General features: G+C 40.9%; 1 protein-coding gene across 5 annotated transcripts in view; it reads right to left on the bottom strand.

Annotated features, from left to right (window-relative positions):
* Nt5dc1 (5'-nucleotidase domain containing 1) overlaps positions 1-27,152 on the bottom strand; it is a 122,136-nt gene that overhangs the window by 26,384 nt on the left and 68,600 nt on the right. For 3 of the 5 annotated variants that reach the window (XM_076916529.1, XM_076916530.1, XM_034524586.2), the window contains 2 exons: positions 6,866-7,040; positions 5,192-5,289 (listed from right to left, as the gene is read on the bottom strand). The exons of the other annotated variants lie outside the window; for them this stretch is intronic. In XM_076916529.1, the coding sequence (XP_076772644.1) occupies positions 5,192-5,289; positions 6,866-7,040 (273 nt within the window). The remainder of the gene's footprint in view (positions 1-5,191; positions 5,290-6,865; positions 7,041-27,152) is intronic. 5 annotated transcript variants of the gene reach the window in all.

Genomic DNA, 27,152 nt, shown 5'->3' with positions numbered 1-27,152 from the left:
TAGGAGAAAACAGCCTAGAATAGGGACCTTCCCGAGGTTTCAAGTGTCCTAGGTAATTAGATCAGAGAGCAGTTTTAAGATAAGTCAGGAATTGAAGATCCACTGTTTATATTGTCTCCGAAGCTCAGGACAGGTAGAGAGAATATACAGGACCCTAAAATTAAACTACCCTTGGGAACTGGCGCTGGCTAGAGTGTCCCTTGTTCTTGCTCCATACCCAGAATGCCCATTTTGTGTGAGAAATGATTTTTCAGGCTACTAAAAGACTGTTCCTGGTGCTGTGGACCATCCGACCTCCTTGAAGTTCACCATCACCACCTGTGACTGCCAACTGGAGAAGATCCAGATGCCTGAACAACCCCCTACTCTTTGGCTCCAGGTCTTCTGCTATTCTACAAGGCTAAAGAAGCAGCAGGCCTTGACTCCTGAGACCACCCCAGAGGCACAGGGAAAATGCTGCCTTGGAGGGTGGGACTTAGTGTGTGTACACCCAAGGTTAAATGACAGCTTGTGATTACAAGATTGAAGTTGAAATGTGAATCTAGAGTTATATAGATTTGTTCCTTTTGCAATTTCTCTTTATTATATATGTGATTTTATGTATATGTAGACAGCTATGTGCCACAAAATGTGGAAAAGTCAGAAGACAACTTTGAAAGTGTGCTACAAAGAAAAGGAAATGTTTTGAAACCCCTAGTCAATAGAATAGAGCCCAAGAACCCCTGCTAACAGATACCTATTGCCTAAAATTGATAAATGGTAGACTTACAGCTCCGGGTTAACACCATGTGTTTCCACTGCTATCTTTGATGAAAACAAAGATTATTGTGTACTTGTCCAGCTAGATCCTGCAGGTACTCTTGAACTGAGTTTGAGATACACCCTAGATGATTCTGCAGACAGCCTATTTTCCTTGACTCTAGCTGTTACATTGTGACTAGGAGTGGCCATAGGTATAGAGACAGGTGTAACTACATTGATACAGACACCTCATTACTTTCATCAGCTGAGAGCTGCCACTGATGTGGATTTGAGAGCCCTAGAACAGTCAGTAACAAAGTTAAGTTGTTACTAGACTTGCTGTTTCTTAAAGGAGAAAGTCTGTGTGCTGCTCTAAGAAAAAATGTTACTATTATGTAGACCATTCAAGAGTGACCAGAGAGTAAATTCAGAAAAAAGTTAGACCAGAGACAAGATAGAGAGGCACAGCAATGTTGATTCGGGAGTTGGTTCAATCCTCCCTTGCTGAACCCCTTGTGATTTTACTTTTGCTTTTAACCATAGGCCCCTACATTTTAAATAGATTAGTAACTTTTGTTAGAGAAAGGATAAATGCTGTTCAGCTTTTTGTGTTGCGCCACCAATATAAGACTTTGGGTCAAGAAAATGGTAATTATGATGACACTGGAGTTTAAACTTTTCTAAAGATCCAAATCGGAAAAAGTGGGGTGAGAATAGACTTATTAATAATTGAGTTTTTATGATTAAAAACATAGCCAAATCGGAAAAAGTGAGGAATGTAGAGTGAAAAATTATAAAGGCCATTTTATGAAATATGTGTAGATTTTTTTGCCTTACAGAACTGAAAATAAGATTTCAGGCCTTCACATTCCAGGTGAAGGACACTTGCTGGATTACATTCCTCAAGCCTCGCCCAAGGCAGGAAGGCATTCCTGATTACAGATAAAGATGCTACCACCTAGATGGGGCCCTAGCCCTATAGCCGGAAAAAGTAAAGATAGCAATCTGAAATGGCCGGATAGGGCACAATGGCATGGTAAAAACCACATTTTTGAGAAGAATGCAGGGCGATTTCCACATGACACTAATCATTTAGAGTGAATACCTCTGAATTGTTCCACTGTTTTCATGTTTTGTATCTTTAACAACCCCATCCCACTCCTCTGGTTTGTGGTTTTTCCCTTTAAAACCCTCCAAGGACTGGCCGAGGGGGTCGGACCTTGACTCCAGCGCGAGTACCTGGTCAGACCGCTGGCTGCCAGCTCTTTCCCTAATAAACCTCTGCTGATTGCATCCAGGTATGGTTTCTTGTGATCTTTGGGTGGTCGCGATTCCGGAGGCTTGAGGAAGGGTCTCCCGAGTATGGGGGTCTTCATTTGCATCCAGGTATGGTTTCTTGTGATCTTTGGGTGGCCGCAATGTCCTGAGACTTGAGGAAGGGTCTCCAGAGTTTGGAGCTCTTCAGTATGTTTATAATTATCCTTCAGCATTCACAGGAGGGAGTTTCAGAGCCACCCCCAGGGTCTCTAGCACAATCCACATCTGCCTCCTCTCCTGTCACCTCTCCAGTCACTCACATCACCTAACACAATATAAAGGCTGTGTGAAGAGTTGTTATAATGTGTTACTTAGGGAATGGCAAGGAAACACACACACGTTGTGTTTAGTGCCTGTGCAACTTCTTTGAATGGTTTAGACCTGAGGTTGGTTGAATCTGCAGGTGTGGAGAGCCAGTTAAATATACACAGTGAAATACTGTTCAGCCTTAGGAAGACGGTGATAGTATTTGTGAGAGTAGCAGTGAGCCTGGAGGATATAAGGTTCAGTGAGATAAGCCAGACACAGACAGACAAGTGCTACATGAACTCATTCATATGCAGAATGTAAAAAAGCTGATCAGAAACCAGACTAAAGTCAGGGGTGAGTGAGGATGGGGGAGGGGGAGAGTGGAGATGTCAGAAAGATGAACTATAGGAAGGATGAGGGTAGGAGATCTACTACAGCTCCTGGAGACCAGCCTTGGCGGGAACGGAATGTACACTGGAAAAGTGCATTTTAAGTGGGATAGTACATGTGTTAAACTGTCTGGGTTGTCCATACACAGTGCACACATGTTGTAGCACCATGGTGTACATCATAAATATATAATTGCAGCTGTTAATGAAATAAAACTACAGTTAGGGAAAGTAGGATTTTTAAAAAAGGTTTTCTAGAACTACAAATATGGTAATTTTGAAAAATGTTTAGGCAGGAAGATCGTTATAAGGTTAGAGACTATCCTGGTCTTCTGGGTTAGTTCCAGACCAACCAGTGAGTCTCTACCTTAAAAGACAAAATAAAACTATATATATATATATATATATATATATATATATATATATATATATATATATATATGGTTTATTTATTTACTTTATATGTATGTGTACCACCTGTATGTAGTACTCACAGAAGCCGGAAGAGGGTGATAGATCCCCGGAACTGGAGTTAATAGCAGCAGCTGGAAGCCTAGGAACTGAACCTAGGTTCTCAGCAAGAGCAGCAAGTACTCTTAACCACTGAGCTACTTCTCGAGCCTCAGTATACATATATTTTAAGATCTCTAAATCTTTCATATGTTTAATGATAAACGTAACTGAAAGGGCAGTTTGCATCATGTTCTTTATCACACACGCTGCAAATCCAATGTAATGACATACATTTAGAGAAAATTCTGCAGGGAAGTCCTACAAGGGGAACTTGTACAGCAACAGGTTTAGACAGTCACACGCTTATCTCTGGATACTCAACAATTAAATAGAGCAATCCTGGAAGCCTCTCGAAAGTTAATATGGCATTGAATTTTATGAACCAATCGTTCATGCTGAAAGTCCATTCATGGCCAGCAGTGCTACTGGGCAGTGAGGAGGTTTGTTGAGGTTGGGCTTGGAAGAATCAGGCTCCTGAAAGTTACATGAGGAAACTCCTGCCCCCATGTCCTGGAAGCCACTAAAGTAAAAGATCTGCTCTGCCACATGTCATTTGTAGTGGTTTGAATAGGTATGGCCCCACAGACTCTTGTGTTTGAATGCTTGGTCCACAGGTAGGTGTGGCTTTTGCTTGGGAAAGTGTGTCACTGTGAATGCAGGCTTTGAGGTCTCAGGTGCTCAAGTTAGGCCAAGTGTGGTATTTACTTCTGCTGCCTGCAGATCAAAATATAGAACTCTCAACGACTTCTCCAGCACCATGTCTGCCTGCATGCCAGCAAGCTTCCTGTAATGATGGCAACACACTGAGCCTCTGAAATTATAAGCCAGCCCCAGTTAAAACCCAATTAAGTGTTTTCTTTATAAAATATGCCACGGTCATGGTGTTTCTTCTCAGTACTTGAAACCCTAACTTAGACTTCCTTCCACAATGGTCTATTTTTTCTTTTCTTTTCTTTTCTTTTTTTTTTTTTTTTTTTTTTTTTTTTTTTGAGACAGGGTATCTCTGTGTAGCCCTGGATGTCCTAGAACTCACTCTGTAGTCCAGGCTGGCCTCGAACTCAGAAATCTGTCTGCCTCTGCCTCCCAAGTGCTGGGATTAAATCTTTTTTCTTTTTTTCCATACCCTTTCATGATGGTCTACTTGCCATAAGCCCAAAATAATATGGCCAAGTAACATAGGATGCAACCTCTGAAACCAACAACAAAAACTGACATCTCTGCTTTTAAGATTCGGCCCAGAGATGGAAATCTCTACAGCACATTCTGCTGACTTGAGATCTAGTCACACACAGATGACAATTAAACCTTTTGCCATTCACCTTGCCCGGTCTTGTCACTCACTCCTCTATCCTGAAGGCCTGTCTCTTTCAGTGCTCTTCTAGGAAGCTCTAAGAGCACCTGTGAAGAGCAGCTTGCTTCTGATCATTCTTTCTCAACTGCAAAAGGCCTGTTCTTTTCCTGTGACCTCATTTTTCCATCAATCTCTCTATTAATGTGACAATTGCTACTGGCCTTCTTTGAAGGCCTGGATTGTTGCAGAGGAAGCACATGATGTGTGCATATGTGTATGTGTGTGTGGGTGTGCGCCTGGCATGTGCATGCATGTGTCTGTGTGTATACACTCATGTCTGTATGTGTGTGCATGCACATGTGCCTCTGTTGTTTTGCATTTTTGTTGTTTTGATCTTTGTGGAATCTGTAGGGACTTCTGCTCCCAAAATGGTTGACTCTGACTAATTCATTCCCTCAAGCACATACAGTGTATTACTTAGACCATAACATTCAGGTGAGATCCATGCCCTTCATCACTGAAAACAAGGAAAGGCTGACACATAAACAATATACAGTGAGCTATAGAATAAAGTTGAGTAAAGCTTAATGGAAACACAGGTTTATATATTTTTTCTCTTCTTAAGGGGACATGATGGTCCCCATTACAGTGTTTCACACTGGGATTAGTCAAAGATAGAAACACAACTTACCAAGAGTGTGGAAAGGCCTCTGGCTTGGGAAATGTGAGAAGAATCCAGGCTTTAATGCATTTGTAATCACAATGTCAAAAAGGTCTGCAAAATCCTTCCTAAAATGCAAAGTGAGTTTATCTTAAGGAATTAGAAAAGTTGAAGAACTTACTCCCTGCCTATGCATTCTATCAGGTATCACTGTATCACAGTACAGCCTCAATCAGTTTTCATGTGGTATACGTTCATCTTAAACATTTTACGTTGGATGCCGCACTGGAAATAGAAGGTGGATGGGTGCTAGCCAGGTTTTCTGAAAATATGACAATTACTTAAAGCACAAATATAACAAAAGAAAATCAAGTGAAGAAAAAGGAAAAGCAGAGAAAGACCGAGATATACAGAGAGTGAGAGAGAATGAGAGTGTGAGAGAGTGAGAGCGAGAGAGAGAGAGAGAGAGAGAGAGAGAGAGAGAGAACACAAAAGCTGTGCTGACTTAGACTCAGAACTCACTCTCTCCTGAAAACACCGTAATGAGCAAGAGGCAAGAGTCTCTAGTAGCTGGAAATAGCCCATGGTTTCAAATCTGAGTAATGGAATTTGTCTGTACATAGAAGCCTGAAGACTCAGTAGATTTGGCACTATACAGGCCCTACAGAAAGCAGCACTGTATTCATCCCAGTGACAAATCTCAGAGTGTTCAAAACACGAGGCAGGTATTTTATTTAAAAACCAGTATAGTCCTGTAATGGTTTTTAGATGGCAGTATCAGTGTGTACTGTGTGGTGTGCTAAGGACCATGTGATGAAAGTTTCCCTCAGCCTCATCATTACCCTGGAGAAACAGCATCCAGAACACGTTAGTAAATGAAAAGTGCAATGACGAGAAATCTAGAGCAGAAGCAGGATTTTGGTTACCCATGCTGGTGGGAACTGAAAGCCCTGTGTGTTCCAGTGCATGGTCCTATTCCAGGATTGCACAGGTCTCGGAAAGAGGTGTTCTCTTCAGGTGCCCAGGACACTCTCCTTAATTCACTTTAAGGATAACTAGCTATGTAGTCTTTAGAAAGCAGAAAACCCATTCCCAGGTAAGTATCCCAGGTAAGATATGAACAAACTAAATCTGCACACATGCTAAAGGACATAGAAATCCTGGGGCTAAAAACTGTTGATGTAGGTAAGCTGAGGGGTGACAGCGCGGTTCACACTCAGGGCAATTGTGTTTGCTGAGATTTTAAATCTTAGAAGAAATCTGAGAACCCTCTGTGGAATCCTGCTTTGACTGTGGGCCTTCCCTGGTACTGTGAGGAATGGTGTACGTTTAACATTCATTAAAGCTTACCAACTATTCTGTGCAATATATATGAATAGCATGTGCTCTGCACTATTTAAACATTCCCTCCTTTTCACAAGGAATTGTTGTCCTAGTTTTAAGAGAATGAAAGTAAGGCTTAAAGAAGTTATAAGAAGTCAGGCCACACAGGAAGTTGTAAAGAAGGGCCTGAAACATGTCTATCACCTTTCAAAATCTATTGCCTTCAGTTTGTTAATCCCACCTCTGGCTTTGCTAAATGTCACAGGGCATGCATGTGCATTGAAATGGTTACAAGGGCTGCATCCTACAACCTGTCAGGGAGTCAGGTCAGTCCTCAGTGATCACCTATAGCTGATCCAGGAAGAATGGCTCCTCACTTACCCAAGGATGTAACTGCCAAGAAGTTTACAGTAATCACTGTGGGAACTAGTGATCAACATAGTGATTTTCCCAGCATCCTTCAGCTGTCGAAGCCACTTTTTTACAGACTCAGGACAGCGGTGCACATATTTGCCTAGATTTCTTTTTATTTCTGGAAAGAAGAATCCACAATTTTCTGAAAAATTAAAAACATAAAAGGCAATATCTTTAATAAGAATGTTTTAAAACTTAGTTTAACCTCAGACAAGTACATGTCTTCAAAGCTAAACTTTGAAAGTAAACCTTTCAAAGAAAAACAAAAGGTATAAAGACTAGGTTCAAACAATCTAGCCATTATGTTAATGTTAATATGAACTCTTTTTTTTTTTTTTTTAAAGACATGGTCCTAGCTATTATTGAACTTGCTATATAAACCAGACTGGCTAGAACTGCCTGTCTCTGCCTCAAAGTGCTGGGATTAAAGGCATGAACCACCACATCTGGTCTAAATACGTTTAAAAGTATCCTTAAAATACTTTTAATATTTTTAAAAATATTATTTTAAAAATAGTATTTCTGGGACTATAGAGATGGCTAAGTTGTTAAGAGTATGTATTGTTAGCCGGGCAGTGGTGGCGCACGCCTTTAATCCCAGCACTTGGGAGGCAGAGGCAGGCGGATTTCTGAGTTTGAGGCCAGCCTGGTCTACAGAGTGAGTTCCAGGACAGCCAGGGCTACACAGAGAAACCCTGTCTCGAAAAAAAAAAAAAAAAAAAAAAAAAAAAAAAGAGTATGTATTGTTCTTGCAGAAAACTTTAGTTCACAATAGGCAGCTCATAAACTGCCTATGATTCCAGCTCCAGGGGCCCAATGTCTTCTGTTCTTCTCAGCACTGTCACCAAGGTGCAGTTATCCCACACAGACACACACTGTACACACATAATAGAAAATAAACATAAATCTTTATAAAATATCATTTGTTGTTTACTTTTAAAATGTCATAATATTTGATCATACTTTCCACAAGAATTGATACACGATTAAAATAATATACTGCAGTATCATCAGCATGTCAAAAAAACAGAGAAAACCTTACTGTATTTGAAGTAAGCTGATTAATAAATACCCATCAAATAGTTACTAAAAACAGGTAAGAATCAAACATTCAGATAATGCACCAGGAGTCCATCTTTGTCATGAAGCAGTTATTCAGCCAACAGTGTCCTTCAGAGGCACAGTAGTGTACGTCAGAAGAAATACAAACCTATACAGCTAGGTGACAGCTACTAAGAGGTGCCAGAGCAAAGCTACCAGAGAAGGCTGGAAGGCACCCAAAAGACTGGCATGGCTAAACTGGAGCTGCTGGCCCTGGCTCAGCATTAGACAACTGCAGATTTTGTGGAAAGGCTACCAGTTTTGTAGCAAATTTTAGAAACACTGTTTCTAAGCATGGTGGTACTAATAATGAGAGAGAAGGAAAGCGGAATTCTTAGCTTCTTTAATGCCAGGAGAAGAGTGCAAAGACAAGAGGTTTCATAGATATGAGTTACTCCTGAAACTGTCCAGTGATGCACATGAAATAGCAAGAACAAAAGCGTTGCACTTTAAGACTGTGAAGGTTACATTTTGAAGACTGTCAGGACACCACCTCAGAAGAGTCTCTATATGAAGCAAAGAAAAATGAAGCATGAAACAGTAGCAAATACTGCTCCCTGCCTGGCCAGGCCCAGGGCCCATCTCCTTCCTCGCCTTTGCTGGAGAATGCTACAATTGATGTGAAGTTTCACTCTCCTTTCAGGGCCTTGGATACCCAGTAGAATCCTGGTCTCTGTCCACACACACTGATAATTCCCTACATTTAACAGAAAGAGCCACATGTGGCCTCAGAGGGCTGATGAAAGCAGCGTAGGAGTCAAGGACCCTGGAGTAATAATGAAACCACTGCAAGCAGGGTTAAGTTTCTCCATTCAGCTTTGCCATGATAACAAACTCTAGTTAGATCTATAGCTGGTACCTTCCACACAACAAGTCAGGGGTTGGGAAGAGAAATATGAGGGACACATGGACTCTTGATAACATCAGTGGGTCTCAGGACAATCCATTGAGTTAATAATAATCCTCTAGAAGCAATTTGCTCATGAAATAAATTCATTCTAGTAATAGTCTGCACAGTAAGAACACCTACTATGAGCAGCATTAATGATGCAGAGAACAATGCACCACACGAACACTGCAACCACACGAGAACACAGCACAAGACAGAATATGCTACATTGAGAAACCAATCAGATATCAGAAGATCAAGTGTAAAGGCAAGTTTTTAGCATAGTTCTCTTTGTATCTGGTCCTTCAGTGACATCTGTGCAGTTCTCCGAGTCACTGAAATTTCAGAAGCTACTCAATGAACATTAAAATTAAAATATATTTTCTGTTCTTCAATGAAGAGAAGGTTCTGTAAATCATAAAAAGATGTTAAGGAAAAAATGTCAAATGCAAATAGCCGAGAATACAACCATTTAGCAAGTACTGGCCTCAAGTACTGGCCTCAAGTAATTTTAGAAGCCTTTACATGTAAGGGTGGCATGAACTTTTGTAACAAATAAACTTTACAGCTGGAAAACAAAGGTTTATTATTCATGATGCCAAAAACGTTTACAATCTCCTCTGTGTTCAGAAAATATTTTTCTGGGCTATGTGTCTACTGCCCTCTAGTGATCAACACTCATATTGCTGTTAAAGTCAGTGTTAATATTTACAAGGGATAGGAAAAGCATATACATTTAAATAGCACATATGAACTCATTGTCTAGATAAACTTTACTACTAACCTTTAGTAGGTCTAACCCAAGATGGCAAGTTAATCAGGGAAAACCATTAATATCGGAGTTACCCTTTCACATGCCATTGAATGGGACAAACCAAAAAAAAAAAAAAAAAAAAAAAAAAAAAAAAAAAAAAAAAAAAAAAAAAAAAACCTGTTTAAACAGAAGCCAGTGGTAAATTCCAAGTTGTATGCACAACAAAAGATCATGGACTGACACACCTTTGCAACCTCAAATGGTGTATGTGTGTGTGTACGTGCGAGTAAGTGTGCCTATGGGGATGTGGAAACCAGAAGATACATTTTCCATCATTTGCTGGCCTGGAGACCTACAAGTAGGCTAGGCTGGTGGCCAATGAGTCCCTGAGACCCACTTGTCTCCACCTTACCAGTACCATGGTGTGTAGGGTTTAAGGTGTGGGGTGTGGGGACTGAACCCAGGTTCTGATGTTTGCAAGACCACGATTTACCAAGCCATCTTCCTAAGCCCCTCAGACTACATTATTCAAATTTTAAAATCACATTAGTTTATTGTGTGAGTGAATACCCTTATCATGACATACGTGTGGAGGTCAGAGGACCACACAGGGGAGTTTTCTCCTTCCACAGCTGTGAGTCCCATGGATGGAACTCAGGTTGTTAGTATCAGTATCAGCCTAGCCCTCTCTACTGTCCTTCAAACATATTCTTGCTACAGGATAATTACAGAATTTTAAGTGTTCTGCTCGATGATTTCCCCCAAGAAACTAAACTTTGAAGGCAAGAAATAGATCTTTCTGCTTGGCATGAAGCTGACAACAAATGCATGAATGCTAGGTTAGTATAGAAGAAAATCAAGAACATTTATGTCTTTGTATTCAAAGTAATAATATGACTTGTAGCATGCTGACAAACTCTGCATAACAAATAACACCTATATTCGCTATGTACTGTCAAAGATACTTTTTTTGTATCTAAAGTTCTGGTCTGTACTCACTCCTATAAAATCACTTAGTACTACACCGACAGGTTAACAGTAACTGGATAAGACAGGGAATTCAGATCTGCAGTAGAACACAACAGTTTTGTTTGCTCTGACTGCAGAGAAGTCTGCATTTTCGCTTACGGAAAGTGAAGGGATTCTGCTTTACTGCCACTTTATGGAAGTCACTTCCCAGACTTTCCCACCACCCCTTTTAGCTGGTATTTTCTGTGCGCAAATGGAATGGAAAGTAAAATTTCAAAAAGCTGACTTTAAAGAATAAAAGTTTAGCTCTCTTATGTTAAAAACTTGGTTGCTATAGCATTGTGGAAAAAGCTGCCAGGGTGGAGTGCTGGAACAGTCTGCTGTGCACAAGTGGCCTGCAGGGATCAGGCAGGGTTGGGAGACCTCTCGTGGTCAAAGAAAAGTAGTACAACTTAAATACTGAAACTGCTTTAGCTCAACAGACACTTGTGCCACATCAATACTGCTATCATCCCTGGTCAACAAACACGACTCAGCTGCCACCACTGTTCTTGTGATGGGGCAGGAGCTGGCAGAGCTGTGTGGGGCCTGGGGATGCTGGCATGCCAACACCTCTTCCACCAGCCTCCAACTAAGGTCTGCTGCTGCTGCCATTGTAGACCATAACTGAGGACACTGAAATTGCCAGCTCTACCAGTTAGATAAGAGCATGTTGTAAACTGCTAAATACTTTACCTGCGGATAGTTAAAATGTATATGCCGTGGAGATGATCAAATTGATTATTTTCTGAAAAATAAAAAACGCTTGTCTATGAAAGACGGAGATATTTGCTGGAGGATGTAAGAGGCAAATTTCTTTTGTGTATTTATAGAGAGCAAAGGATGCAACGGAAAGTTAAGTAGATTTCTCATTTACAGTCTCTATAGTTTGTGCTGTTCTAATGACTTTTAAGTAAACATATATGGATGAATGAGAAAAACCGGCATGCTATATATAATACTCAGCAAGGACCCCAAAAGTGAAGTATATAATATAAAGAAAAAGATCATGAAATATACTTTTTTTTTTTTTTTTTGGTTTTCACAGAGACAGGGTTTCTCTGTGTAGCCCTGGCTGTCCTGGAACTCACTCTGTAGACCAGGCTGGCCTCAAACTCAGAAATCTGCCTGCCTCTGCCTCCCAAGTGCTGGGATCAAAGGCATGCGCCATCACTGCCCGCATGAAATATACTTTTAACAATACTCTATTTCTAGCTCTGTAATAGAATTCACATACCTATGCCTCATCTGAAAGATCGGACTCAGCTGGGCTAGACCACAACATGGGTATGTTTTGAAGATCTTCAAGTATTTATAATGTGACATTAGGTTAAGAAGGACTGCTCTAAATATGCACATTCAAAGAGATTTTCTGCACTCAGAGGCATTTTAGTTTTAAAGTATCTGCTCATGATAAAGGAAACTTGCACATATTAATTGCTACTTATTATGCTTTGTATATGTCAGTGAATGTGTGTGTGTGTGTGTGTGTGTGTGTGTGTGTGTGGTGCAAATGCTACAGAAAGTATAACTTGTGGAAGTTAATTGTGGGTTTTCAGGACCAAACTCAGGTTGTCAGGTTTAGCAGCAAGCGTCTACTTTATTAAACACTGACACATCTTACTGGCCCAACTTTTGATTATCTTTAAAATGTTTACTCTTATGCAAATTAGCATTTGTTATCTAAAATGGAGAATTCATTCGGGGGTGGGGGTAGGGGAAAAGGTTGTCACAGGGTTCTTTAGAAAAGTTATTCCTCTGGTTCTAATGAACTGCTGATAAGCCAGAGCCTCCTTTCCATCTCCAAAGCTACTGTCTTAGTTTTCTTTCTATTGCCGTGACTAAACATTGTGACCAAAAGTTACTTGGGGAGGAAAGGGTTTATTTCAGTAGCTCATCTCCCCAGAGGGAGGAAGTCAGGGCAGAAATTCAATGTAAGAAAGAACCTAGAGGCAGGAACTGAAGCAGAGGGCATGCAAGAAAAGTACAGTTCACTGGTTTACTCTCTGAGGTCATTTGTCACCTTCCTTATACCTCCAGGACCACCTGCCCAAGGGTGGCACTGCCCACAGTGCACTGGCCTTCCCATACCAATCACTAGTCAGGAAAATGCTCCACACACTTGCCTACAAACCAATCAGATGGAGGCATTTTCTTAATTCAGGATCCTTCTGCCCAGATGACTCCAGATTGTGTTAAGTTGACAAAAACTCTAAATGACACATCTATGAAAGGGTTAGAAAAGTATACACGTGACTTATAAGCCTTAGGATTTCCGTGTCTAGGTAGGGTTATATATATATATTCTCTTAATCATTTACCACAACCTGTACAATACTGTGTGGTCTAAGCAACTCACTGTTAGATCTGGAGTTTAAAACCTGTTTGGCCCACCATGTGTTACTTTGGAAGAACAGAGTTTGCTCCTTCTGGCGTGGTTACTAGGTAGATACTGATATTCTTGAAGAAAAACACAAAATAAAGTTTAGATGGTCAAATTCCAAATACACGAGTTCTCTAACTAGGATAGCATCAACTGGAGGCACAGGAGATCTGTAAGATGGCATGGCTCCATGAGACAGCATCTGCACAAGCCGTTAGGTAACTGGGTAAAAGCCCCTATGGTTGGAGGGAACGGTAGGTAAAACCTCAGCTCTACACCAGTGCGGGAGCCGCTACTTTTTAGTAGTTTAGCTACGTAGAGCCTCCACTTAGCTCAAGGTCTACAATGTAGGTAGACTGTAATCAACACCTCTGGGGGCTGTTCTAACGATTCAGTCATTCTGAGGCTGCCAGTACACTGTTCAGATCCAAGGAGTGGAGATCCCCATTCCCTTTGTCTCTCCTTGAAAATGCATTTTTTTCATACAGTATGTTCTAATTACAGCCCTCCCCAACTCCTCTCAGATTCTCCCCACTTTGCAACCTACCCGAATCTGTACCCTTTCTTTATCTCTCGTTAGAACACAAAGAGGCATCTAAACAATAATAAAATAAATTAAAAACAAACAAATCAGAGTAGAACAAAACAAATGGAAAACGATTCAATGAAAAAGCTCAGAAAACATGTACAGACTCTGAGACATACACATTCACACGCACAGAAAGCCCACAAAACTAAATCAGAAACTGTAATACATTCACAAAAGGTTTGTTTTGTAAAAACAATCAAACTGTCCAGACAAAGCATTATGAGAGGAAAATCCTCTAAAAATGCCACTGAATTGGTTTTGAGTTGGCCATCTACTGCTGGGCATTGGTTCTGCCTTTAAGTGGTGGCTGATAAGTGAGACTCCATTGGAGAAAACTAAATTTTCCTTTGTGACAGTTATCAGTGAGGCTGGTGTCTCTTTCCTTCTCCATACTGGAAGCCCACCTGACTTAGGACTGTGCATTCTGTCCCAGGCTGTGAGTTCCATGTGTGTTGGGCTGGTTGTGGCTAGGAAGCCCTGTTTCCTTGGTGTCTTCTATCCCACTGGCTCTGACAGTCTTCCGTCTCCTCTCCCACAGAGTTCCCCGAGCTCTGAGAGGAGGGAACTGAATGGAGGCATCTCATTTAGGACAGAGTGTTCTAATGTCTCTCACTCTTTGCAAACTGTCCATCTGTGGGCCTTTGTATTCGTTTCCATTAACTCCTCTGATGATGGACGAACAAGGCAGAGATCTGTGAGTATAGAAGAATGTTGTTAGGAGCTAATTGATTGCTACATTCCTTCAGTAGAACAGCAGCATTTGGTCTTCTGCTAGGTCCATATCCAGTCTCAAGTTCTTGGCCACCTGAGTAGTGTTGGGGATGGGCTCCATCTCATGCAGGAGGCCTTAATTCCAATCAGGTAGTGTTCAGGGTCGGCTACTCTCATAACTTTTGTGCCACCATTGCACTAGCATATCTTGCAGGCAGGTCAGCATTATAGATTGCAGAGTTTGAAGCTGGGTTAGTGTTTACCTTTCTCCTACAGTACTGTGCAGAGTACTGTGAACACTAGTCAGTAGGGGTGGATGCTTGGCTTCTCCATGTTCAGTGAGTAATGTAGGAGTTGTCTTCAGCACTTGGGCCTTACCATTAGTTTTTGGAGAACAACCAATAGCCTTGGCAATAGCCTGGTTTGTTTGATGTCTTCCATGGAGCCCCTGTGGTCAGTAACTCAGCAATCTGAGTGTATCCCTGATACACTTGGGTTGTGGGTCTGAATTTGGATAATATTGCTCAGGAAGTAGTCAGGAGGATTACCATGGCAATACAGGAGTAAGAACACTGGATCAGAGAGCCTTTAGCTGATGCTCAGGACAGAAATGAAGAGAAGGAAAAGTATATGTTATGTGGCTGGGGCATTCAAATGTTTGGCACTGTCAGTATTAACAGAGACTGGACTGGACTGTGTGAACTGACATGGGAGGCAGAGGGGGTGGTAAACTGTGGTCATCCACACATGCTTCACAAATTTAGGGGCACAGCAGAATGGTGGCAGCACTTACAGCAGCTATCACTTCCTGGGCACCAATGGGTGGGCCCCCCTAAAATGTCCATCTACACCAGGGCACATGCAGACCTGTGAGACAGGGAAGAACCTGTTTAGCTGCCTCTGCAATGACTCCCCCCTGACCATGGAAACACTTCCTTTCTATTTCTCTTCTTCTAACATGACTCTTTGTTTGATGCAGAAGATCTTTCAGAGCACAGATTTTAACACACTATTGGTTCTTGAAGTTAGAGGTTAGAAATAAGAATCTTCTAGAAGGTTTACTCTCAGAGTTTCTGATTCGGTGATTCTAAGCCAGTATATTAAGAATTGCTACATTAGAACGCACATACACCCAGACAGCATGTGAAAGCCTCTTCTCAGTAAATGGGATCATGAGTGGGACACTAAAGTAAGCACAGTTAATATCGTTTGGTGAGAGATGAGCCAACATCATTTAGTCTTCAAAATTAAACCCATTTTACAGATGAGACTTTGACAAGAGGCCCAGTATTTCTTTACTTTCTTCCCTTGAGAATCTTCAATGGATTTACAAATGTATTTTCTTATTAATAAATTAGCTGAGCTCAGTATTTATAAACTGACTTAAATGACATTGTTTTATGATAAACTGCTTTGCTACAGGTAATACATATGCCTTCACGTATAGAATATTGGGTATAGTTGTCTCTCCTCACCTGTTTAACACTGCATTCTATGGTTCAGAAGTAGTCACGTCACTCTGCTACTTTCTCAAACATCTATGGATTTAAAAAAGATAAGCCTTTGCTGCTGCCTTTGGAATTCTGATACATTTTATTTTCTTCTGTGGATGATATATTTTTAAATTCACTTGATGTTCTTGGTAATAAAAAAAATAGCAGGAGCTACAGCAGGACAATGTAAGCCCAGGGCTAAAAAACAGCTGGCAATATTTTCCCTTGTTAATGTCAGAGGAAGCCAAAAGCTCTAGACAGCCTATGTTGGGGTCCTTATGAGGATCTAGAAAACTTGAATTCTATGAATAAAGTCTATCCTGCTTAAATACCACCTTAAATATTACCTGTGTAAGAAATGGGATCTCCACGACCCCACCCCACCTCTAGAACAATGGTCTAAGGATGCCTACAGATAAAAATTGGGTCAGGTTTTAGGGGCTGGCTTCAGGAGCTTTGGGATTTCATGTAGCAGTTTTGTTTATTATGTGCCAAACACATAAATTACCCTGGAGGATGTTGTTTTCAACAGAAGCTGGCCATTGACTGATTATCCTAATTTGAAGCCTACCAAGTCCTTCAGAAGAAAGGATCTGGAAGAAAACAGGTGAACTGTAACCTCCCAGCATTGTGAATTTGAAGGTGCTCATTCCATTCCCTAAAAAAAAGTTCAAGTTGATTTCTTTGAGCTCTGAGGCTAAAAGAAATTAGAAACAGTAACAAGAACATCACAGTCTAGACATTACAGTTCATTTAGTATACATTTTTAAAGGAAATTTGCCTCCCAATGGGGACTCAAGTGCTCAATTATTTAACCAGTGAAAGTCCTAGAACAGTGTGGCCACTGTGGCTTATAATCTGATTTTTCTTCTGTAGTCTGCCAGGATGCCCTGACAGCCTCTTAATCTCCACATGCAGAGAACTGAGGCTCCCAGAGGACATAAATAACAAAAATGGACGCACAAGGGACTAGTCTACACTCTCTACCAACCACATGTGAAACACAAATAGAGAACACAGTAGGGGAATGGGGTGAGCAGTTCTCTCCTTTACAAATCCAGTAGTTTTCTTTGCCTTATCATTTACCACAGCCTGGAGTGTCTGTCAGGCCTCAGATAGAAACATCGGGAACCTGGAGAGAAGGGCTCACAGGAGAACAGCAACTGAGTAGAGCCAGCTTCCTAGAACAGCCTGTCCTAGGCGGGGCTTCTGGTTTCAGCCTTTCTTCCCATCAGAGTCCTTATTTTGATTCCCTGGACCAATTCCTTTTCCTTTTCTATACTAACTCCTTCCAATTTCCAATCCAACAATACTCCAGCATTTCTTTATTTATTTCCCTGTACAACTCACAAACTGAACAACAGATTTTTGCCTCTTATTTATGATTCATGAACACATACACAAAGAACACTCATGCATATGTGAGCATGCACACACACATCACACACTGATTGTATGGTGCAGTGATTCCATTAGGCAGAGGTACAGAACTACATGCACATGATGGTCACGGAGCAGCTCAATCATCTCACACATCTACTGGGTGGATGAACTGCTGTACAGGGATTAAAAATAAAGGAAAAATAATGTTGAGGAAATCCCATATGAATGCAAAAACAGGTAAAATTAGCCTGTGGTGTTAGATGTCTCTCCAGGGAAAATCTACAGCAGGAGCATGAGGAAACTTCAGTAGACAATGAAGACATTACTGTTCCCAACATTGTGTAACAAGTGCTACAGTAAGAGAGAGCTGACTCAATAGTTTCATGATCAAGAAAGTGATTTGAACATAAGACCAAAGCCAATTGCTAAACCACTTATGAAAGGTTCAAGTGGACAGAATCAATATAAAAGCTAAATGAAATAATCCATGAAACACTGCCAACTTGTTCATATAGACACACGACCATTCCTGTTTTCATACCTGAGAGTGTTTTTGAATTATATAATTTATGCAAGAAAGCTGTGTATTAAACAATGAAAGCCATGTATGTGTTAAGACAGCACAAACACAAGTCATGTTAGGAGAGACAGGTTCCCTTTTCCTCTGGCACGTTATCTGGGTAGTACCTGTTACCACTGCACTGTCCTCAGTCCTGGAGGACATTCTCCATAAAGGAAGTACATCGTTGAGAACTGTCACCCTTCTGGGGTTCTTTCACAGAGTCCCTGAATCTATTAATCTAATTTAACAGTGATAAAAACAGCCATCATTGTTTTAAGAGTTGAATGTTTATCTTCCAAGTGTTTATGAATTCAAACCACATTTCCCCTTTCCCAGACCATAATCTCGGAATTCCATTCTTAGCCTAATGGAAATATCATGAGGCTGGATTTTTGTCTGGCTCTGTAAATAACTATCAACCTGGATCCAAAGTGTCATTGAACTTTGAAGGCATTGGATTACAGATTTGTATCTGTAAAAGAAAACAGCTTTTTGTTTTTAGAATTAAAAAAATAACCTTTTGCCAATAATAGTTTTCTAAAGTTTCATACTCTTGGAGGTAGAATTAAGGACATATGAGCTCTCACCCCTGTCCCCCAAAAGAGTGTGAGAACTAAGTTCAGCAAACCACTTCTTTTCAAAAATGTATTCTTTCCCAATTTTACATAAATTCATGCACAGGCACATATTCTGACCATATTCCCCCATTATCACCTTACAGATTCCATTGCTTAACCGTAAGCTCAAGACTTTTTAGCTTCAAATGGAAGTGAATCAAGTTTAAACTGAACTTTGTTCCTCTAGTGATCTATATATCAAATAAGAACAATAGGGTCTCAAAAACCCCATTTTTTCCCTAAGAAGATGACTGTTGTATGTAGTCTATGCAAAGAACTGACATGCAGGAACCTGCATCAGATGGAAGAGTCCTAAGTTGTCTAGGCCTGGGCTCTAGCAGGCCAGTCGTCAAAGGTGGCTTCTTAAAATTAGGTCAAGGAAAATAAAATTGAAAGTCAACAACAGCTTAGCTATATTTCAAGTGCTTGGGAGCCACATGTGGTTTCATGGGTACCACACATGGTAGCACAGATACGTGCCATTTCATCATGGCAGGAAGTTGTGTTGGCTAGCTCTCCGCTGGGTGTAAGTTAACTCCAGTTTATGGTTCCTAAAATGACCATTGTGGCTGCATACACTGAGAGTGTGGTATCTGGATCAGAAAAGTAAGTCAACACTTGGTTCAGAAATAGAGCATTTTTTAAAAATAGAAGGAATAATTATAATCATGAAACTATTTCAATGTTTCAGGACAGGTTAGTGGGATCTATTCCCAGACTGGCTGGCTTTGCGTTCACACCTGCACCTCAAGCAGCCGTGTTTACCTTCCAACCTCAACTGTGCACCTCTTCCAGGTGCCTTCCCTACATCTTACACGGTAAGAATTCTAGAGAGCATTTGTATATTAAATGACAATCCTAAGTCATCATTATGACAGTTAATCTTGTCAACTCGATAGGATTTAGAATCGCAATGGAAAACTAATCTCTGGGTGAGTGTGTGTAGAATTTTCCTCTAATGCATTGTCCTCCAACGATTTCATATTGGCCACCCACCCTGAAGGGCCCTCCCCTTAAGTTCCTGTCCTGCCCATATGACTCAGGTCACTTCCTAGGAGGACTGTATCTCACGGTTCAGCTATCAAAGGGAGCCAGCCACAGTGCTCCCTGGTTTTATATCCACTTCACTTTAGAAACAGATAAACCAAACAGATCTGTTTTTTTTTTGTTTTGTTTTGTTTTGTTTTGTTTTTTTTTAAAGGAAAGGCACATATAAACAGCCAGCACAACAATATTTCTGATCAGGTGAGGGGGAAGATAGGGGTGTCCCTGGGGACATCCTCAAAAGTCAGAGTGCTAAGAAGGTGAAGAGCTTTTTGGCCTCTTCAGTTAGAAATCAAAAACTACTCCAAACTATGGAGAAGAGAAATGTAATGTAATGTAATGTAATGTGAAAGGTAAAGACCTGATGCTCCCAGAACTTCAGAGGGGGAGACTTTGCATATGGCCTTGAAAACTAAGGAAACTGCTTGCCAGAGCCTGACTATGCCTTCCAGGATAAGATAACCATTACATGCAATCATGTTTTGGGTGTATTTCCTTATATTTTAATAAACACTTCATTTTTAAGTAGCTTTATATTTACAGAAAAAAGACAAAAATTGCACATTTCTATATATTTCATAACTCAGTCTTCCTTTGAGTATTTTATAATATTATGGTACCTGTGAGTTAATGAAATAACAAGGATACATTATAAAGTCTACACCTTATTTATGTTCTCTTCATTATTATCCAATCTGCCTTTTATGTTCTATGAGGTCACAGTGCTGTTGGTTTGAATGAGAAACTTCCCTTGAAGGCTTGGGTATTGAATACCGAGTTCCCTGTTGGTGGTGCTGTTTGGAGGTGTTGTAGCCTTGGTGGAATAAGTGCATCCAGGCTTTGAGGGTTTTGGTGTCTCTGCTTTGTGGTTTCAAATAAAGATATGATGTGTCAGCTTCCTGCTCTGCCAGCATGCTGCCATGCCTCCCCCACCACTATAAACTCTCTGTTTGAACAATAAGGCCGTGTTAACACTCCCTGTAAGTTGCTTTGGTATATTCTATCACAGCAACAGAGAGTAACTAATACAGTGATCTTGTCTCCTAGGATATTTTTTTGTTAACCTTGAGCATTCTGAGGAATTCTGGTGTTGGTTGTGGTGATGAACAGAGCTGCCAACACTTGGTTAGGTATTTTGTGGAGCATCCCTTGGTTGGAGTTTGCCTAATGTTCAGCGCACACTAGTAACATGATTATCATTGCTGTCGATGACCTTGACTGTGCGTACCAGAACCCTCCACCACGCAATTACATACTCCTACTGCATTCTACATCACACTCTTTGTAACAAAGTTGTGACACACAGCTTGCGCTTATAAAGTGGGGGTTATGCTCCACCTCTTGAGGGTAAAATGTTCACAACACTTTAAATTCTTTGTATTGGCAATTTATTGTTATTTATTTGTATAATCATATTTTATAATAAACTCACTATTTTGTTTATATTCTGGGCTATAGTCCAATTCAACCTAATTTTGTTCTTACATTGTTCCAGCCTCGGGCACTGAGAGCTGTCATTCCCATGTCACTTTGACATGTTCCGTAATTACATTTTAAAAAATTTATGTGTATTTAAAATTAAAATTTAAATTTTAGTTCTTCTTTAGTTGCCAATATTACAAGATACTCTGGCCAACCTGTATATTTTCTCCCCCAGCCCTAGATCAGGCATTTCTGGAAGAAGCTAGCTCTTTATTGGCTTCTGGTGATGTAACACACACATTCTCTTACACATGCTCACCGACAATGGGGTTAAACCAAGACTCACAATGGCTGAAGATGTCCCATACAGAGGCTAAAGGTAGACTTCCGAAGAGAGTTCCATGTTAGCTCCACCATCTGGTGGCTCAGAGAAACATAGTGCTGAAGACCAGACCAATGATTTGAAGGAAAATGGAGAAAGGAACGAAATACTTTCAAGAAACAGTCCTCTTAGGAAGGAAACCTCCCCAGTTATGTCACAGGCTGGCTTTCTTGTCTGTCTACAAAGACAGCTGCGGGTTTTGTCTTCTAGGGAAAGAGCTTGCTAGTTATATGCCAGCAGCGCTTCTCAACGGGGGTGGTGTTTTACTTTCCAGCCCCTACTCCTCCAGGTACATTTGGTAATACCTGGGAACATTTTTGTTGGGTAAGGTTACTGCTACTGACATCTGGAAGCCAGATGTCCAACCTACTGCCAAATGCCCTACAATATACAGAACATCGCTTACGACAGAGCTAAGCCTACAATATGTAGACCATTTCTTACAAAGGATTATCTAGTCCCAAATGTTAAGTGGTAAGTTAGCCAGAGGAAAGACTGCTAGAAAACTTTCACCTATTTTATGCCTCTTTTATTCTCCTTTATTCTTCAGTTGTTGGCTTATCGAGAATAAATCTAGATGACTATCTCTGTGTGTGACTTCAGGAGTTAGTCTGTCAGAAAACAAGAAACCACTATGGTTAAACGATGTGGTTTTTAGTTGATGAGGCTCTCTGAGGGCTCTTATGCAGTAGACAGACAGAAGGAAGGTGCTCTTTAACATGACCTGCCTGGGTCTAGCAGGTCACGAGCAACATGATGACTTCCCTCAGGTGTGGACAGTTCGAGTGAATGGTCTTGCAAAGGGCAGGAACCTATACGTGTACATCCACCACCGGAGACAGAGCATGCTTGCCGGCTGTCATCTAGTGGTTTGAGAATGAGTGGTGCACATGAGGTGGCTGGCAAACCAGCCAATGAATGAGTGAACCTTACTAAAGAGATGGATGTTATCCAGAAACTGTTGTTCACTACTTGGTGACCTCAATTTGGAGAGGAAGTCAGTGACCAAATCCCTGTTTATTGATGTAGTCACTGGCCACCCAGAAGTCGGACAGGAGAAAGGAACTCTTCTGTTTACTGGGATCTCTCTTGGAAGCTTCAGGAAAAGCTTGTTCACTCCTGGTACTAGTAAGCTAATAAAGGCTATTTTCTGAGCTAAGCTGTCAACTGCCACTGCCTTGTATGAAAAAGTTCGGAGGCTGAAAGGCAGTAGTATTATCTGGGGTGAGTCCACCTGTAGAGCCTCTGGAGGCTGAAAGGCAGTAGTATTATCTGGGGTGAGTCTACCTGTAGAGCCTCTGGAGGCTGAAAGGCAGTAGTATTATCTGGGGTGAGTCTATCTGTAGAGCCTCTGGTGCAGTTGACCTGGAGGCTGAAAGGCAGTAGTACTATCTGGGGTGAGTCTACCTGTAGAGCCTCTGGAGGCTGAAAGGCAGTAGTATTATCTGGGGTGAGTCTATCTGTAGAGCCTCTGGTGCAGTTGACCTGGAGGCTGAAAGGCAGTAGTACTATCTGGGGTGAGTCTACCTGTAGAGCCTCTGGAGGCTGAAAGGCAGTAGTATTATCTGGGGTGAATCTACCTGTCGAGCCTCTGGTGCAGGTGACCTGGAGATGCAGGGAACTCAGGGCAGCACAGTGCCCAGCACACAGCTGTACATCAATGTCAGTAACGCCAGACAAAGGCTTACTTAGTACTTCTGTGTATCCAACTCTGTGCTAACTGCTTTACACGTGTCTCATCGAATCTTCATAACTACAAGATAAATACCATTGTCAGGCTAGTTTCCATAGGCAGATTCAAAATAATTGTGTCAAGGGCCAATAAGAAGCAACTTTTAAAAGTAGTAGAGCTGACATCTCAGTATTTACCAATATCATTCAATGACTGCATTAGGCTGTTCTAAGGCCCTATTACAGCCCTAGAGATATTAACCACTAACCTGAAGATATCTGGCTGTTAGTTCTTCAGCCTTGAGTGGTAGACAGTAAGGCACATGACTTAAAAGTTCTTCCACAATGGCACAACCCTGTAGCTTTTCAAACCAGACAAGATGATAGTTAAGAGATCTAGAAGGAAAGCAAGGCCTTGTTGTGGGGTTTCTAAAATGTTCAGTTGTTTCACATGGCTTCAAGAACGGGGACTGGTACCAACAAATTGTCACTACTGTCTGATTCAGGACTGTATTCACACAAAGCCAATCAGTGGCCCCAATGCCCATGAAGTCTGTGTCTACTCCAGCCCCAGCAAAGAAGTAAGAGACAGTAGAGGCGAGGGTGACAGCCCTCCACAACAGCAATATGGAGAGGACAAGACAGGGCAGGCAGACAATAAGTATCTATAGATGGCTTTTTGCTATCAATACCTAAAATACGTTTACCTCAAAGTCAAGTATGCACACAATAATTATTCTAAAGATGCAAAGTGGGCTACAATGAAGAACACTTTCATCTTGGTTCTTCCTTTCATTGGGAATTTCTCACCAGACTACCATTCAGAGTCATTTATTTTATTTTTTTATTTTGTCCCCTCACCCCCAAGAGCTGAGAACTGAACCCAGGGCCTTGCACTTGCTAGGAAAGCACTCTACCACTGAGCTAAATCTCCAACCACTATTTTATTTTTAAAGACTATTTTTATTTAATGTATGTAAGTGATTTCCTGCATGTGTCACATAGATATGAGTGTCTAGGAAGGCCAAGAGAGGGTGTTGGATCCCCTAGAGCTGAAATTAAGAGTTGTGAGCTACCATGTGGATACTACGAGATGAACCTGGGTCCTCTGCAAAGCAGCAAGTGCTCTAGCCCTTTCAATTATTTATTTATTTTAAACATTACACTCACAGTTCTAGATAATCTGATAATATTAAAACTTCTTAGTTCACATGCTATGGACAAAATAAACTGATTTCCACCAAGATATGAAAATGTAATAACCTACCATTATACTTTATTTTTCACCCTCTCTTCATACTGATTATAATTATAAGTTTATTATTTCACTGTTAACTATTAACTTTAAATAATAGGCTTCAAGATCTATTTGTAATTCCATGAACTTTAATTCTTCAAAAGATAACCTAAACCTTTAGTGATTTGCCTACTAACTCTCTCTAGGGAACGAGAACACTAACTTCTCCCTAAAATCTCAACTAATCCTCATATACTCTGTCTACAACTTGTTTCTAAAAACTAAAATCCTGTCTAAAGCAAGAACATTTGAATTATTGTCACATCCCTGTACTGAACTAGTGTTTATGACAATGTGACTATTCTTCATTGTAACAAGTAAGAATGTCCCAGAATTGTATTTCTTACTCAAGAATCCAGTTTTACAACTTCTCTAGTTCTTATTAAAACTTCTTAGCTATGGAAAACAGCATGTTACTAAACGAAGCTAAATAGATTGTTTTCTTATAAAAATATTTGCATCGGCTTGCATGTATATATGTGCACCAGGCATAAACAGGTACCATGAGGTTTCAGTCCAGCTTCCTACCTTGCCTGGAGTTTTAAATTGCCTTTACCTTTATATTATACCCTAAATCCTAAACTTATTACAATTATACATCTTAGTCTAATGATGACAGAAAATTCATTATTCTGGGAGAGTTATAATTAAAACAAACTTTTGAAATATTATTTGCTTTCAAATGCTTAAGGACAACTGATCATTCTTGTATCTATTAGCACCAAGATAAACTCTAACACTCACACAACTGTGGGGATCACTTTGGCCTGTGGAATTCAGATTCTTTACTGAAATAGAGATCTGGAGGTAATTTCTTAAGCCCTTCCAGTGATGGAATTCTAGGATTCCCCTCTATTTTTCTATACAAATAGGCAAATCCACTCAAGAGGACCATACATAAGTACCACACAGGATCAGTCTCAGTGAAACCTAGAGCCTGTCTCACAGGTACCGAGTTTCTAAGACCTACCAGGCCTGTCGCTTACTCCTCAGGGAAATGATCTTCCTAGCTCTTCTACATACAGTTCTACATACCACACAGTTCTGGCAGCTCAGCTGTCAAGAGTCCAGATACCACTACATTTCTGGCAGCTTTGCAGATCTAAAGTCTTTTCTGTTTGATTTTACTCAAGCCCCAACAAAACAGCTGAGTGAGAGCACAGGCCCTTCTCCCATGGAGGAGGGGTCACCCTACAAGCATTATCGTTTTGATGCCTGCCAGTAAGTTTAGCTGTAGACACTTGTGGTGTTTTGTTTTCTCAAGACTCCAACCATCACCAAGTCCTTCATCCCACAGTCTTCCTCATGTCCCAGTCCCTCAGTGACATTTTACAGCTTCCCTCAGCTTCCACATTGAGTAACAAACCAATTTATTTCAAAATAAGAATCACCAAAAACTTAGCTCCTTTTATCTTGTGAAAATAATCTTGTCTTTCAAGGGAAGAGACAGTATTTCACAACATCATAAAATAAAGACTAGGCAGATAATTTAAAAATCACTGTTCTAGCTCAGGGAATATTAACTTCCCAGTGTAGAAAAGTGTGTGGATGGGAAAAGAGGAAAATGAATATATGCTAAATGCAGCACACATTTCATCACACATACGTGTCAGTCATTTCACACACGCCACACCTCTCTGGGAGATACTGCTATATTCATGCTACAGCTGAATAGAGCCCTGTGGCTAATTCAGAGGGAGGAAATTGTTTACTCTTATTCCAACAAAGCCTGTGCAGTTCCCATTCGATTACGACACAATCACCACCTAATAGCTGCTGAGAAATAACAACATTTTGTTACTCACTGAATCAGTTTTAAACTCCCTGAAGGGCAAGTGTGCATGTACTGTGTGGCACACAGTAAGACTGTGCTGTACTTCCTCTGACAGATGCTAACGAATATCCTGCACTTACCTACGTGCTGTCTATATTCCTTCACATTCCCCCACTTCTGCCTATGAATGGATTTTTGTACCCATCTCCCAATAAGGACACAGTTCTATTAAAATCATTTTCTTCACCTGCAGAACATCCCCCTCTGATAGGAGACAACCTTTGAAAGGAGAAACAGCCTGCACCTCTAGCTGAGACATCTAAACTTTATTTCAGCAGCAAGAACTTCAGTGTCGAACAGAACTTCTACTTATGACCTTCCATTCCTCTTTCATGCAAAAGGATCTCATTTATAGGCACAGGATGCTTAGAAATAAGAGAAACATGCATGAAGAACATCAGCAGGAAATGCAGAAGAAATCAGCATGGAATATTGCGAAGAAAGGGAAAAGCAAAATGCAAGCCTAGATTGACACCATGCACCTCACAACCTGGACGATGAGCTCACCAGCACTCAACATGAGGGACACAGTTAGAGCTACACAAATTACATAATTCTAACAGTGCAAAATGGCCAAACTAACAGAGGCAAAGATTTTATAAGAATATACTCATGTAAGATATTTCTCAAGAATGGTAATTTTTAAAAAATTGGCAAGTTCAAAGGGGAAATGTCTCCTCCATGTTTCACCATGCACATGGAACAGTGTTTGTAGCTGGGCTGGGGACACAGATCAGCATGCAAAGTGCTGATAGCACTGTTCATAAGGACCTGAGTTTGAATTCCCAGGACCGATGCACATGGTGGCACATGGGTGACCCTACCACCGGTTGATGGGGGTAGACTGGAACAGGCAGAGACAGTGGATTACTGAAGTTCATTGGCCGGGCTGCCCAGCCAAATCAGTAAACTCCAGGTTCAGTGAGAACCCCTGTCTAAAACATGGAGACACAGGGAATGGAAGATGACTCTGTAAGACCACCTCTGTCCTCTACATGCACATACATACAAGAATAAGTACACACACACACACACACACACACACAAATTGTAATGATGTGCAAAATTACTAAGACTGCTGTAATTGAGCATATGCAAAGCCACAACTTCCAGG

The sequence above is a fragment of the Arvicanthis niloticus genome, chromosome 20, assembly GCF_011762505.2.
Source record: "Arvicanthis niloticus isolate mArvNil1 chromosome 20, mArvNil1.pat.X, whole genome shotgun sequence".
NCBI classification, from domain to species: domain Eukaryota; kingdom Metazoa; phylum Chordata; class Mammalia; order Rodentia; family Muridae; genus Arvicanthis; species Arvicanthis niloticus.
This window is presented reverse-complemented; position numbering and strand designations above follow the sequence as displayed.